This window comes from Ursus maritimus, unplaced genomic scaffold (assembly GCF_017311325.1).
Source record: "Ursus maritimus isolate PB19 unplaced genomic scaffold, ASM1731132v1 scaffold_6, whole genome shotgun sequence".
Taxonomy (NCBI): domain Eukaryota; kingdom Metazoa; phylum Chordata; class Mammalia; order Carnivora; family Ursidae; genus Ursus; species Ursus maritimus.
In genome coordinates this window covers 69776679-69792474 of record NW_024426774.1, presented here as the reverse complement: position 1 = coordinate 69792474, position 15796 = coordinate 69776679, and the positions used below count along the sequence as shown (strand labels likewise).

General features: G+C 52.3%; 1 protein-coding gene across 1 annotated transcript in view; it reads right to left on the bottom strand.

The window, feature by feature from the left end:
• Positions 1 to 15392, bottom strand: part of KCNK12 (potassium two pore domain channel subfamily K member 12) — a 46655-nt gene extending 31263 nt beyond the window's left edge. Inside the window, exon 1 of the mRNA XM_040623502.1 lies at positions 15002 to 15392. Coding sequence (XP_040479436.1) covers positions 15002 to 15392 — 391 coding nt within the window. The remainder of the gene's footprint in view (positions 1 to 15001) is intronic.
• Between the last annotated feature and the right edge of the window lie 404 nt (positions 15393 to 15796).

Here is a 15796-nt window from a genome sequence, read left to right as displayed (position 1 = left end):
AGGCTCAATTTCAGTCTCTTTCCCTGGATCCTCATATGTGGCCTTGATGTGGAGAAATGGGGGGAGAACAGAGAACAAGAAAACCCAAGAGTAGTAGAGATGGTGTTAAGTCATGTTGAGTGCCAATCACTAGATCCTGCCATTTGGTTCCTGCAAACACCTCCCTCAGCTTCTCTTCTGTTCCCTTCCAAAGGCCACAGGATCCCCAACCCCTGTCCCTAGCCCCTTCCACCCAATTCACTCTGCACACAGATATTACCAGCATCCTGGATTGCCATATAAACAAATGAATAAACATTTATAGACCCCCCTGGCCTATTATGTGAGGGTCTTCCCTGCAACTCTGTGAGGCAGAAATTACTGTGGGAAAGATCTGTATGTAGCTGCTAAGTCCAGTGTGCCAGATTCTGCTAGCTCTTTGTTCAATGTGTGTACACTGGTAGCTATAAAATAAAATTATAACCATCATAGATCATGAGCCACTTAGAGCTCATGAAGAAACAATACACATTGGCAATCCTTTTGAATGAGTTTGGAATCACATTGCAGTTCAGAGCTAAATATACAAACTAAGTACCTACTCCTCAAGGATTTACCACCCATATAGACTTGTAAGCTCCCCATAAAGTGCAGGGGACAGCTGGTAGTGGGCTGATGTAAATGTTCGAGGTGAACAGCCAAAACGAGGTACTTCACAATTATCTGGTTGTTTCTAGGCAGTCTAGAGAATGACAATTTAGACTAACTAGATTGCCTGATTTAATGACCTACTGTATAGTGACTAATCGGCCAGAACGCGGCTCTGAAACACTCGTCCTCACATTGCACTCCTGTCAAGAACATGTAATGGCTCCGTACTGCTCTCCACGCCAAGTCTCAACATTTCTGCCTGGCTTTTCAAGGCCCGCGTATATGACCCAAACCTAGAAAATCAGTTTTACCTGTCACTGCTCTGTAACATGCCTGAGACAGGCTGGTCCTGATGTCGCTCATGGTTCTTCCAGGCCTCCCTACCCTGCAGCCTGAGAGGTGGTGTTAGACACAGAGGAGTGAGCAAAGGCTCTGGGGTCAGAGAGCTCAGCTCAGGGTCCAGCTTTGGCACTCACGGTGTGACCTAGGTCACATTATTAATAAAAACACTAGCTCGCTTAGAGTGTTGATTCAATGCCAGGGCCAGACTCAGCACCACACTCATTATCTCCTATAATTCTCCCCACAATCAGTGAGATAGGTGCTATAAAAATAATAGCTGAAGGCAATGGAGTTGCAGGAAAAGCTCTCTACCCTTCCCCTGTCTGCCTAAATGTAGGGTATGAAATTTCCTTTTGCGAAGATGTCTTCCCTTCCCTCAAGTGTACCAGAAAGAACTTTCAGTCACCAGAGACACTCTTATCAATCACCCTAGTACTGCATGAGATTGAGTCTGCATAAGAAACCCTACTAAAATAACCATTAGTTCCCCCTGCTTACAACTTATCACTCCTAGAAAGCTAAACCCCTTTCCTTTGTCTTATAACTTCACAATTTATTGCTCTTCATTTAAGATGGCATATAAGCCCCTAGCCTAACTACTTCTTTGGGTATTCAGTTCTTTCCTTAAAAGGTCTCCATTGTATATACATAATAATCCCTTTCTCCTGTGCCTGGCTTTTGTCAGTTTAATTTGCAGGGCCCCAGAAACTGAATCTAAGGGGGTAGAGGAAAAAGACTTTCCCTCCCCCACTGGTGAAATGAGATTGTCTGAAGAGAGAGCAGAGAGAAGGGTCTGAGGACTGAGCATGGGGCTCCCCAACACTGAAAGGCCATACAGAGGAGGGGGCCCAGCGAAGGAAACTGAGGAAGGCAGCCAGTGAGGATAAAGGAGAGCATGATATCCCAGAAGCCAAGAGAACAGAGGATTTCAAGAAGGAGGCGTGGTCAGCCTTGTCTGATATTGCTGAGATGCTGAGTAAGATAAGAACAGGGAAGTCATCATTGGATTTGCAGGAGGCTGCTGGGAATCTTGAAAGCTCAGACTCTGGATAGGTGGCCTGACCTCTTGATTTATATGGATCCGGAGGAGAAGGTAGGGGAGGAAGGGAGATGTTGACTACCCTTTTGAGAAGTTTTCCTGTACATGGGAGCAGAGAAAGGAGGAGGTAGCTGGAGGATGATGCAGGGGTCAAGACAGGGGTCTATTAAGAAGGGAGAAAATACAGCATGTTTGCATATTCATCGAGGACACTCTGATAATGCGTGGGAGTGGGTAATGGCTGGAACAAAATCTTTGAGCAAGTTAGAGGGGATGGGACCTAGTGAAACAGGCATTTGAAAGTGGATGATTCATTTGCTATCATAACAAGGAAAGCAGCTCCATGTGATGAGTGGATTTAGGAGTGCGAGGGTAAGAGAGTCCCTGTCTGATTCCTTTTATTTTCTCCATGAAGTATGAGCAGAGTGAGGGGTATGGGAGGCTGGAGGTTGTCAGGGCGGGGAGAAGCGGTGAACTGACATGGTAGGAAGGCGGGAGGAGGGCCTGCCGGTTGGAGTGTCCAGCTGGTACTGGGGTCACTAACGTAAAGTTGGATCAGCCAATATGTTGGCATTGTTTTCTCCCGCCACATTCAGCTGCTTGGGTGTGGGAGAGGAACAGGTGGAAAGCTGGTGTTTTGATGGTGGCCGAGTGGGGGTAGAAGCACAGCACACAGGGAGAAGGGCAAGGAAGGTAAGGGTCCCTGCAGAGGGAGTAAATCCGGGCTGGATTAGAAAAGAAATGAGGGCCCAAACAAGATGACAGAAACGTAAGAGCAAGACACCACAGGTTCTGAGGTCCCAGGATCACTGTTTTGGGGCAAGAGAGGAGGAGACCTGGAAGGACAGGAGGTGGCGGTCAGAGGCAGGGATGTTTGGAGTCAAACGCTTTGAAGGTAGGGCAGGGTCATAGCAAAGGCAGAGGAAGAACCTCGTACCCACAGAGGGGGACAGAGAAGAGCATGGTGGTAGAGGAGACAGTCGAGGGACATGAGCCCCAGGGTCTTCGACGGGTCACGCTCGGCAGATGGGAGCAGGGTGCAGAGGAAGGCAGTGAGCAAGGCTTCTTCAGTGATTGAGCAGCCCGGCTAGTGAAGGACAGACCTGTAATTCACACCCCAGACCGGGGCTCTCGGCCCTCTCCCTGTCCCCTGGGTCACACCGCAAGGCGTCTGCTGGTAATGCAGATTTCCTCCTTCTGCCCGCGGAGCCGTGAACGACACCCGCCGTCCGCTGACCAGCACAAGCCGGGAGCTTCATAAGGTCCCTTCCACACAGCAGGCATGCAGTGCAGTGTGCTGCCCCGCGGGTAACGGGACACTAGCCACGTCAGCTCTTGGCACCCCTGCTTCCGAGGTGCCCAGCAGGCCGTGCAGAGTGCTAGCTGATTGGACCACAGGCACTTGCCGTTAGGGACTTGTCAGGGGCTTGGGGCTTGTGTGTAGGTGGTGATGGCAGCAGAGGGGACTGTATGTGGCTGCTGGGCTCCTGACATACTGGCTGCATGGTGCTTTTCACTCTGCGTGCACTGAGGTGCCTGGCCCTACTTCCAGAAGCCCTGGGGTGACTTCCTCCACACACTGAAGCTTTCCTGGACAAGGCGAATCATCCTCTGATTTTCACATTTTACTTTTTCATGAACGGGTGTCTAGGTAGATTTGAGAATCTTGGAAACAGCCATTCATCTCACAGATATTCCTGGGGCCCCTCCCATGGGCCAAGCCCTGTACCAGCCAACGGGAGGCACAGCAGAGATCAGAGGACGCATGTCCCCCCCCACCCCCGGCTGCTGGCATGGTAGGACCCTGCAGTTCTGCGTCCAAAGGCAGGGTCCTCTTCCCTGCCTGCTGCCCGGGGCTTTCAGACCTCCCCCAGGACTGGCTCACCTGCCATCTCACCTTTCCTTCTCTACCCTCCATTTAAAAATAGAAGCCAGCCATCAAAACCTGCATGGTCTCCAAAATGTACCCTGCCCTCCTCAGAAATGCCAACAAGCTCGACGTGGGCAGAGTTTTGTGTGTTCCTTTCCCTCTGGGCCTGGGCTGTCTCTGCAGCGTTTCTGGCAGGCCCCGGTGTGAGGAGCTCGGAATTCAGAACACTTGGCAGCAGGGAATGAGATCGAGGCCATTTGGAAAGGATTAGGAAGAAGTTGCACGGAGTGCGGTTTGGGGTTTGTGTTTATCTCAACTGTAACTTTCCAGAAAGCTGGGACACCCAATTCCAATAAAAGCCTCCCCAAGTATTTTTGGGAGGTATTGTGATGGCGCTGGAGTGTGTGGGTGGGGGTGGTTTTTCCCAGTTCATGCAGTGCGTTTAGTTACTGGGAAACTTCTGTCCGATTTGTGAACCAACATGTGGTTCCCAAGGGATGTGCCCTGGGCAGGTGGGGAAGGTAGCACTGCTGGGCTGAGGGCCTCCTTCGGGCTGGGGACCAGGGGCTGTGGCCAAGGCCAGACAGGAATCAGAGTTGGTGGGAGAGCTGGGACCAGGAGCTTGCCTTCGTTGTTCAGGACTGAACTTCTGCTACCACTCCTGGGGCGACAAGGGCTGAGGCTCAGAATCGGCTGGTGTGGTTGCACGCCAAGGATCGTGCAGGACCCCAGGCAGGGTAGGAAAGGACCAGGCGGACTCAGAGAGCCACGGAGGCAGCACTGCCAGCCAGGGGAAGCCCCGCCAGCACGAGCTGGCTGCCTGCTGCACATCTGCCAGCCGCTGAGAGGTCGTTCAACCAATGGCCCAGCAGAGGGGCCAGGACCCAGCCCGCCCCTCTGGCTCCAGGGCAGAGGGAGATTCCTGGAGCCCAGCCTGGGCCCAGCTTTTTGCATTAAAAAAAAAATTTTTTTTATTACTATGTCTAACAGTCCAAGGTTTTCAGTTACTCACACTCATTTATTCATTCCATCCATTCAACATACGTTGATTAATCACCTATTTTGTGCCAAGCATTCTGCTCCATGATTTACAGAAACTATCTCTTTGCTTTAATTATCTCCATCCATCTCCAGACACAGTGCCCCTTTAGAGTAGTTGTTCAGTGCATGGCTATTATTAACTGTAGCAGTGACAAGCCCCACGAAGACAGAGCTCCTAACCTGGAAGAAGAGGGAGAGTAATTTCTGACACCTACTACATGCTGGGTCCTGTGGCAGCTTTCGACATAGGGAAACTGGCATAGAGACAGATAGTTACAAGTCTGGGGGCAGTAAGAGGGACTTCATAGAAGGTCTCGTGCTGGTGGCCCCCTTCGAGCTGGGCCTTGAGGACCAAGTTCACTGGGTAGAAGAAGATGGAGAGAAAGGGAAGAACATTTCATGTTGAAAGAACAGCACTAGCCATGGCCTGGAGGCTTAAAGTGCCTGTAGTTTGGGGGTGGGGGTGAGTGGGAAGGGTTGGGGGTGGTGTGGGGTGGGGGAGGGATGACCAGAATTTAAGAGTGGCTAGAGGCGGGAGGGGGGTGTACATTGGCAGGTGCTTGGTTTCATGCACTCCCCTAAGATCTGGGTAGGTTTGCTTCCAGGACATGACCTTGAGCAGAGTCTTCCATAAAGCAACTGGCCCTTGGGTACTGAGCTGGCCGAGTCCCCAGACTTTGCTGGCTGGTGTGCGGACCTTCTGGCTATTGGGTTTTGTGTTCCTACCTCTCCATGTCCACTGATGCTAGCCCAAGTGCAAGGCTGAGGGCCCTCAGGTCCTGGGGTCCCCTCTCTGGGCAGGAGCTCGGCACAGAGTTCTACCCAGGCTCCCAGAGTTCTGGTGAACTCTGCACAAAGCACTGTGCCTGTCTACCTTCTCTCGTCTGCCTGGCAGCCTCCCTCACAGAGAGGAGTAGGTTGTAAGGGATGGAAAGCAAGCAGCCCTTAGTTCAGTGTAGCCATTGGGGCTGCAAGGAGCACAGCATAGCCAAATCTGAGTCCCTAAATTGTGCTTGAGCCCTTGCCGATACCTCCTCATGTTCTCCTCCTCCACCCTACCACCCAGCAGATCCTAAAGTGGGCTCTGATCCTTCCCCATCTGGGCTCAGGGGCAGCAGAGAGGATGCTGGGGGGTCAGGAGTCCTGGCTCCTCTATGCTGCCAATGCCTCACTTGCTGTGTGACCCCGGGCTTGTCACTTGACCTCTCTGAGCCTATTTCTTTGTCTGTGAAATGGGATAATAGTGTCCTCTTTGGTATCCTAGGGTTTTTGAAAGGTTTCTGAGTAAACGTGGGTGAAAGCACAGTAAACCGGCAAGCATGGCAGTGTATGAGGGGGACCATCAGTGAGAGTACTGAGGCTTCAGCTCTCCCTCTTGCTCCCCACAAGAAAGTTCCTGGCTGCTGGCAGGGTAGAGTCTGGATCGGGGAGATGCTGGCAGCCCTGCAGGGTCCCCTGTCCTGCCCTAGGAGTCTCTGACTGGGAGCGCTTTCTCTGCCCATCAGGGGAGCTGAGGTAGCCCCCCAGGGAAAGAATGTAGGTGCTGTCAGGGCCTGATGACCTGGCGCACCACCCTGGCTCCCACCCACGACAGGCTGTTTGCTGCAGTGCCGTCCTCAACGGCCTCCGCCCGCAGTCCCAGCACCAGGCCCACTTCAGAGAAGTGTGGCTGGGCCCAACTTCAGCCCGTGCTGGGCTCTGCCTGTCTCAGCTCCCTCACCTGCCCCTAAGCCTGGGCACTGCCAGGAGGCCCCAGCCCACCAGGGAGACCAGGAGGGTGGGCAGGGGGTTGGCCTGCCAGGACTCCGTTCTGGGTGTGGGGAACAGAGAAGTGCCAGAGGGCAATGGTCTAACCCACCACTCAATCATTCATTCGGTTATTCACTACGTATGTTCTTTAAAAAGATTAAAGAGCACACACATGTGAAGAATTATTGAGACATTTTGGTTGAGGAACAAAAGAAAATGCATTTTAAAAAGCACCCTCCCAGGCCAGTTATGTAACTGTGCAGGACAGCAACACACCCCAGAGACACTGGCCAATGAGAGGGCAGCAGATGCCACACTGCAGGGGTGGCTGAGGCCCGGAGGGTATGCACAGGATGGTGTATGCAGTTGAGCTGCAGGAGATGAGTAGTGCCTCAGTTTCCCTCCTGCGCAGTGAGGCAATGCGGGGCTCACCAATGGGGTCAGCCCAGCTCTGCGCAGCTGATGCTTCCTGAGGGCTGGCCAGGCACACGGCGCATACGGCCTAGCTCGTTCGGTCCTTATAGTAACACCCCATGGGACAGGAAGCAGCATTATCCTCACTTTGCAGAGGAGACCCGGGTGCAGAGAGGTACATCCACTCACCAGGAGCACAGCGCTTGTAAGTGGCAGATCTGGGACTAGAACTCAAGCAGGTGGGCTGCAGAGCTGGCGTGTTCGGTCTCTACTACACTGCACTGAGACAGTGTGAGCAAATCGCCTTCTGAGACATGAGGACATCAGAGCTGGAAGGGACCCCAGGGACTCTTGGAGTCCTTTATCCTTTTAGGAATGGAGAAACTGCGGCGCGGGGTGGTGATGTGTCCTGCCCGAAGCCACAGAGCCAATGAGTGGCAGAGGCGGGTCTCAGCTGCCGGTTCCCGATTCGCCACTGCCTTTCTACACCCTGGCTAGTACAGGTGTGGCCTGGGGCCCAATGAGAGGGGTATCCCTGGGAGCTTGTTAGGAATGCAGAGTCTCAGGTTCCCCCAGACTTATGGGGCAGAAATCTGCATTTTGACAAGAGCTCAGTGATCCACATCCACGTTCTAGTTTGAGAAGCCCTGCTCTGTGCTGCTCTGCCTTCCTGGTCTGCTGTATCTGTTACTGGGAGTACAACGACATTGCATCCAGACACGGTACAACCTGAAATTAGAAAATTCTGGAAGCTCCGTCCCAGGCTCACGTGGGGGTGAGTCCTCTGGGATCTGGGGGAGGCAGACAGAGCAGTTCCCCCAAAGCTTGGTCCTTCTTGGACTCAGGTCCACCAGTCACTGCTGACCTGCTGCTCAGCTGGGAGCTTAGCCCTGAGCTGGGGGTTGCTAAGCCCAGGGAAGAGGTAACACTTGGACAGGGTCCAGAGCATTGTCCAGCATCGCCACGGATGGCTGGTGGAGGAGGCCTGGGAATGGCAGGTTCAGGATAGAAGTTCCTGGGGTGGAGCCTGGCAGCAGGGCTGATAGCCAAGAGCTTGCGTGGGGCTGAGGGCCAACGAGCTTTGGTTCTTTCTCTGCTCTCCCAGCACCTTCCTGCGCACTGAGAAAGGCTCTTCTCTGTCCCATGGAAAGTCCTATGTCCTCACAGCCTCGACACCCTCCACCTCCCCACTCTTCCCTGCACAGAAACCCCACCATTGCCCTGAGTGAAGTCAGAGGTTGAGGCAGCCTAGTGTGCCCACTGCAGCCCCACACTCATTCTGGTTTGCTGGCTGGCAGCCCCCGTCCCCGGCCTGGGCCCTGGGGAAGACTGCGGGCTGGGAGTGACCACAGGAACACAGTGGCCTTTTCTCTCTCCCAGCTCCTCTGAATCTGAGGCAGCTACACAAGGGCAAGGAGAGTCCCACGGTAGCTGGCAGGGCTGGGGGCACCGAACCCACCTTCCTACACAGACCACCTTCAGGTGGAGCAGGAGCTTCTCCCTGGCGGACACCTCCAAGGCCCCTGACTTATTTGCTGCTCCTCTGATGCCCTACTCTCCTCTCTACACGCTCTTCCCCTTTCTCCTCGATGTACGGTTTAATGCTCCTCTGACTTGCTGTGGAACCTTAGGCAGCCTCTCCCCCTCTCTGAACCTTATGTAAAAGGAGGAATAAGGCTAAATTGGCCCTCTTCAGGTGGGTCTTGGAGGAGCTCTAGGGCTCCTCGGAGCAGCCTCCAAGGAGAGCGTAGTGTCCAAGGGGGGCCTGATGGGCAAGGCTGCAGCACCTACCTCTAATCAGAGCAGCTTTGCCACTGTCTGTTTTCTCTTTCTTTCTTTCTTTCTTTCTTTCTTTCTTTCTTTCTTTCTTTCTTTCTTTCTTTCTTTCTTTCAAGATTTTATTTATTTGACAGAGAGAGACACAGCGAGAGAGGGAACACAGGCAGGGGGAGTGGGAGAGGGAGAAGCAGGCTTCCCGCTGAGCAGGGAGCCCGATGTGGGGCTCGATGTGGGGCTCGATCCCAGGACCCGGGGATCATAACCTGAGCCGAAGGCAGATGCTTAATGACTGAGCCACCCAGGCACCCCATACTGTCTGTTTTCTGTAATGGGATGTTTGTTGGCTTTTTTTTGGCAAAATGGTCTAAATGCTTGGGAGACATTCTGGAGGACTTTTATAGTACTGTCCCAGCTGGAATCCCCTAGGGGTTGATCTTTGCTCCATGTGGCACAATTCTGGGCCCTTCCAGGCTGGGGTCCAGTCAGGGCTACGGGGAAGGATGCTCTCCGTCAGCTGGCTTGGCCCAGGAGTGCAGGGGACAGGAGGGAAGAGAGTCCAGGTATTGGACCTCTCAGTCTTTGATGGCCTGGCAGCTACTCCCATCTGTTCCTCTTTCCTGCCCTTCTTCACTCACCCAAAACTTCCCAAAGAAGGCAGCTCTTGTTAAATCAGTGGAGGCTGACAATGTTGAAGCCACAGCCTTGTTCAGGGGTGGCTCAGCCCCTGGGACTGAATGCAATCCCAGCAAAAACCAAGTGGCCTGTTTCCATGGAACAATCAGCTGGATAAATGTCCAGTCTCCGCTAGGCCATGGAGAGGTGTAGGCTTGGCTTGGAGGAGACCAGACAGTCCCTCACTCCGAAGGGGCTGGCCACAGAAGCCATGAAGATAGCAGTATCCACCGACTCAGCAATTTCACCACTGGGAATTCAACTCAAGGAGATATTACAGAAAGAAAAGGCCATCTGCATAAAGATGATCACTGTGGCATTACTCAAAATAGCCCCAAACAGGGAACTACCCAGCTTCCCAGCAATAGGGGTAGTAAATTATAGAACATCAACCAGATGGAATATTATGCACCCACTAAAATTAGCATGTGAAGGCTATGTGGAAACGTGGAAACAACACTGATGATAAAATGTTAATGAAAGAAGAGCGGCTCCACACAGATCAGTACTCTTTCTTTTCCCTACAAAAGGTGTCACGGAGAACGACAGCTGTATTATGAGTGACTCGCTGCCTTGTTCACTGAAGGAAGAATGATTGTCTCCCATGTGCTTGGGCCAGGGCTGGGTGCTGAGGATGGAGCGTGGCTGAGAACGCCTTTCCTGCTCTCCGTCTAGTGTCTCCAATCAAGTCCTGAATCTCTTCCCTAAATGTCTTTCAAAATCGCCTCAGCGTCATCTTTCAATAAGAAGTGGGTGATGAAGGAAATAAGGGAGGAGAGGTGCTCCTCTCCTTCCCAGGAATGTTCCCTGGCTCCTGGGATCAGAGCCACTTCTGACTGGATTACATACATGTCAGAAGAAAACCAAATGTCAATGTGGTAGTGACATTTCGGTCTTCTAATGTCTTAGTTTCCTTTGAAGCAGAAAGAGTTTTAAAAATCCATGTTAAAAAGGAGGAAAAAAAGTTAGGACTCGTTACTAATCTCGCGGCTGAATAATTAAGTGTGCCTAATTCTGAAAGTAGCAGGCGAAATTATGCAGTGCCGAAAGTGACAACTCTCATACCTACACCATCCCGTCTATAGCAGCGTGGTTTTAACGTTACAGCTAAACTACGCTGCCAGAAAACCTAATAAAAGGAAGCAAAAATATTTCTGTTTATATCAAGCTGCCATTTGAGAAAGACTTTTAAATATGTTCTTCCCCATGTGTAAATCTGACAGCAGTTGCATAATTAAAACCCCAGTGGAGAGTTTCCTTTTAATCTTTTCAAAGTAAACCGGTAAAACATCCTTTAGGATGTGAAATGATGGAGTAATACGTGGCCATCTTTGAGCGAGAGCACTGCCTCCAAGAATATTGTTTAGTGCTAAAAGAACGCAAGCCACCATCTTTATCTGTAGGAGTTCATGTAATCACAGGAGAGCAGATAACGACGTACCCAAGGCCACACATGCATCTGTGATGAGTTATGCTCGTCTAGGATTTTGTTAAATGGAGGACTGAATAAACGAATGCGTTCGCATTAAAACAAACTTGATTGTAACCCCTTAAGAATATGTCACATGGCATAAATGAAAGAAATAATAATTACCCAGGATTTCAGTTCAGTGTGAGCAATCAATATGAATGATTTAGAGCACAAAGTGGTTTTTTATTTTACTTGAGCTATTCAGGTTGACTTTTTAAATGGCCTCAACTACTGCTGAACAGTTACTGGCAAATTCTTCCTAGATCTGTACCATGTGGACACACATGTGTCTATATGGTTGCAAACTGCCTAGCTCGGGGTGCAGGCCCTGTTCAAGCCAAATGTCCAGACAAAGATTTTGTCTTATCATGAAGTTCCATGTACCCCTGAATACATATAGCCACGCCGGAATTTTTCTTCTGTGTCTCCCTCTAGCTGAAGGCCCATTCCTGCCCCTTCTTTGCCTTCCCTGGGCACGCGTGTGCGCACACACGTGCTCGCGCACACACACACACACACACACACACACACACAATGGGGCGAAAGAAGGCAGAAAGCGGGTGGTTTCTGTCTTTGTACCATTCTGATAAACATCAGAATGTCTCCTTAGGAGACACCTCTGTCTCTGACCTTCTTAGTATTGGCTCTTGCCTTGTCAGCTTACACCTGCCAGATGCTTCTGGTCTGTCTGACCTCTAAGATACGTTTGATCCTTTATGTTTTCTCTGGACTTAATCAGTTGTTGGCCTGACCAACAGACCAGTCCTCCTGCCCACACACACCCACACCATTAAATACTTCAGTCTCAAACAAGGATGTGCCCACCAATTATATGCATGAAATTGGTAAACCAAACACTGCATTACATGGATTCTGGACCCAGCCGAACATACAATGAACCATGACTTAAGTCCCTTAACACTCTGCACCACATGGGATTGGACTAAAGGTCTCCTCCTTGTTCTAGTCATCTTTAGTGAAAATAGCCAGGATATGCTGCCCATAAACACTGTGATCCGTCTGCTGCTGGAATATGCTTTAACCTGTGTCTTGTAGGCTAAGCTTTAACTTTTCAAAATGTAGCACTGGGCCTGACATACACAATACATCATATTTATAGAAGAAATAAAAGAAGGGTTTTTTTACACTAAAATCTAGATGCATCATTTAGCAGGGTCCACACAACACCGAAAAGGAATCTGCACGTGGTAGCATGGACCATACACACCATGATCTTACACTGATCAGATAAAACTGAGTGCATGCGAATTTCCCTCCTCACTGGATGAGGTGACAGGCAGAGAATCCTGGGACTGCCCATTTTGGACTAAGCTTTGGCTCCCTGAGCTGCTAAATCCATAAAAGCACCAATACTAATTGTCTCTGAAGACTCAGGGCATTTAAGGGAAAGAAACTATGTAAGCAGAAGAGAAACTGACGTAGGTAGGTCTTTACTTAAATCTCATGGAAGTACGTTTTGCAAGAGAAGGCTGAAATGACAATCATGCTACTTTGGGATTCAGCGGAACTTATCTGACGGACAGAAGTAACCGATTGAACTACTGCCCCAGACCACTAGGGCAGGTGGATAACTGACAGAGATCCTGAGACTCGAGTGGCTGTCCTGGCATCCCTGCAAAGGTCTGGTTCAACGCTAAGCTGTCCACAGGCTAGTTCTGGTCCCTGAGTGCAGCTCCCCTGAGAGATACATGCCTCCCTGCAGCAGATTTTGGAAACAGTGTGCTGGGTCATTCGTAACACAGCCACATGCTTGAGTGTAGCCCTCCTACACTGCTTGCCTACATTTGAAAACACAAATCAAGAAAGAGAACATAGCTCCTTTCTGCTTGACTAAAGAACAGCCAATCCTGCCAGCAGATTAAAGGCTGAGGCTTGGAACAATTTGCCAACACACAGACTTGATTTTGTGCAAAGACTGAGAGAAGCTTTAGAAGCTGTGGCTGGGCAGTGAGTGAGAAACTGATGGGAGCTCATCAGAGAGGCGCCAAGACCACAGGTCATTGGCATGGGGCCCCATTTGGGTGGACTCACTGCCTGTAGGGGAAAAGGATGCTAACACCTTTCCCTTTAGTCTCTGAGTTCCATTAGGAAGCTAAAGCCAGAGCGTGTAAGTGGAAGAGAAATGCTGTCACCACCCAATATGTGTACAGGTGTGCCTCTAGGTGGAAGAAGGCAAAAGGGTGTGTTTACAAGAGGAAGAGCACAAATCAGTAATGAACGATGAATGCATGATGTCATCCTCTAGGACTAAGCATCCTTAGTACTTTTAAAGCACTTAAAAAAAAAACTCTAGTTGCTATAGCAACTTGATGCAGCTCTTAAGAGGGGATTTTTTTGAGGGGGTCATTTTATATCTTCAATCACCATAACAACATGATATAGCTTTTAAAGGGTATTTTTATCCAATTTGTGTGTGCTTTGGGCTTGGGCCATATTTGCCTTTTCTACTTAAAATAATCAGATCAAGCATGACACACGAAAAATCATTGAAGGAACGGAAGCCCTTTCGTAGACTATACATATACACTCAGAGAGACATCTCTAGCTGCTCATATCCTGCACATGGATGAAGGCTTTCTCTCTGTCTCTCAGCAGCCATCTGTGATGGCTTACACTGGCCAGTTAGTCTGTGCCCGTCTCTGAGCTGGCATAGCAAACTAGCCCAGAGCGTACTCAAGGAAGGTGTGTCCATGCAGTCCCTCACTCCTCAGCCCAGTGAGTCCAGCCCCCTCCTCCAAAACTACCAGGAGATAGTGCCTTGGGGTTACCAGTGATATGGCCAGCCGAATGCCTTCTTCCACCCTAGGACTCAAAGCAGGAGCAGATGGGACACAAAAAATCTCACCAAAGTGGAAATCCTGTATTTATTCTGCACTCTATAGTAGCTGGGGAGGAGGTCTGTTCACATGACACCTGGAGTGCAGGGAAAGGGGGGATGGGGAAAGTGGGTGCCAGGAGAAAAAGACAAGGAAGGGGTGGGGTGGGGAGCAGTAAGAGGCTCCAGAAGGGGTAAAAGTGAGGGAAGTGGGGGGCTTATTAAAGGAGTATTTACACAGCATGTTGTGTATGGTTGTGAAACCGTGAGCTGTTTATACCGAAAATAAGGAAAAGGAGTAATAAAAGTATAAAGAAACCACCCCCTCCCCCACTCCATCCAGCTACCCCTTGGTGCCACTGTTGGTTGGAAAAGATGGCAAGGTAACAAGAGAGGTCAAGAAATTGGAGAAGTAGGGAAGGGGGTGGAGGGAGAGGGTGAGAAAACCGGAGGGGGGTGCAGAATAAGGGCGCTTAAGTCCTGGCCTCCAAGTCTAACGGGCTTTTCTTTGGGGGAAGTGCAGTGTAGACCGTAGGAGAAGCGGGTGGGAGGGAGATCAAGGAAAGTGGTTGCCCTCCCCAGGGTAAAATGCTAGATGATACTGAAGGAAAACGCGTGGCAAAAGAAGAAGGAAGGGTGAAAGAAGGGATAAAAAACAAAAACAAAAAACCGCTGTGAGTGGTGGTAAAAGGGGCTTCCCAAATCATCTGGATGAGGAAACAGACCCAGGGGGCGCGAGAAATAGAAGGAAACAGCAGGCCCTGCACGCTTGTTCTCTCACAAGTCCTCTTAGAGGAGAAAACTGAGGCGCACAGAGGTTAAGTCATGAAGCTGGCAAGCGCTGGAGCGCGCGGGCGGCCCTCGGTCAACCCAGCGCCTGGCTGTGGGTTCTCCCCATTCGGCCGCACTGCCTGGCGTGTCACCGCTGGGTGAGCGCCAGAGATGGGCCTCTCAGGCCACTTCCCGCCCCGAAAGCCGGTTAAGAAAGAGAAGGGTCAGGAGGAGAGGGACGGGCGGAGAGGTGAGGGCAAGACGAAAGTAGGCGGTGGGGTGTTGTAAGGGGGGAGCCGAGGGACGCGGACCCAGCCTCGGAGCGGTGGAAAGGACGGCAGGTGAAAGGCACGAAGAGGAAAGACGCGCGCGGGGCGCGCCGCTCACCTATGGTCGATACCACGGTGCCCACGAAGTAGAAGGCGCCGGGGAAGTCCCAGCGCGGGCGCAGCGCGTCGGCTCGGACGCCCGCGGCCAGCGCGGCCTCGTAGTGCCGGAGGAAGGCGCGCAGCTCCGGCTCGGCCACGCCGTGCGCTGCGCTGAAGTTGCGCAGCGTGGCGCCCCAGCGCGCCCGCGCCTCCGCCTCGCCCGGGCTCTCGAGCGCGGAGAAGACTGTGGCGCCCGCCACCAGGTAGAGGCCGATGAGCGCCGCCAGCAGCACGAAGCGACCCGTGTCCTCGTTGAGGTGCGAGCGGCGGCAGCAGCAGCAGCAGCAGGAGGGGCGCGGCAGGCGGCGGCGGCAGCGGCGGGGCGGGGGCCGGGGGCTGCGGGAGGACATGGTCCGGAGCTCAGCCCCGGGGCCGGGGCGGCGCTCGGGGCCCGGGCCGCGACATCCCCCCCGCGGGAGCAGAAGCGTGAGGATGGTGGCCAGGGATCGGGGGCCGCCGCGGAGCCCCTTGCCGCCTCCCCCAGAGCCCGGACGGCGGGGCGCCTCGCCTCCGCCTCCTCGGCGCTCAGGCCGCACACGGGTCCCGCGGCCCTTCGGGTGCCCGGGCTGGGACGCTCCTCTCCGCGCCCCGACGCCTCGCCGGCTCCCGCGGCTCCTCGCCCGCCACCCTCGGGCGCAGGGGTCTGAAGCTAGGCCCCTGCCGCCCTGTGGCCGGCGTCCGCGGGGCCCCGGGCCTCATACTCCTCTCCAGACAGGCCGCGGGCTGCGGGGGGGTGGGGGGGGGCGGGCTGAGG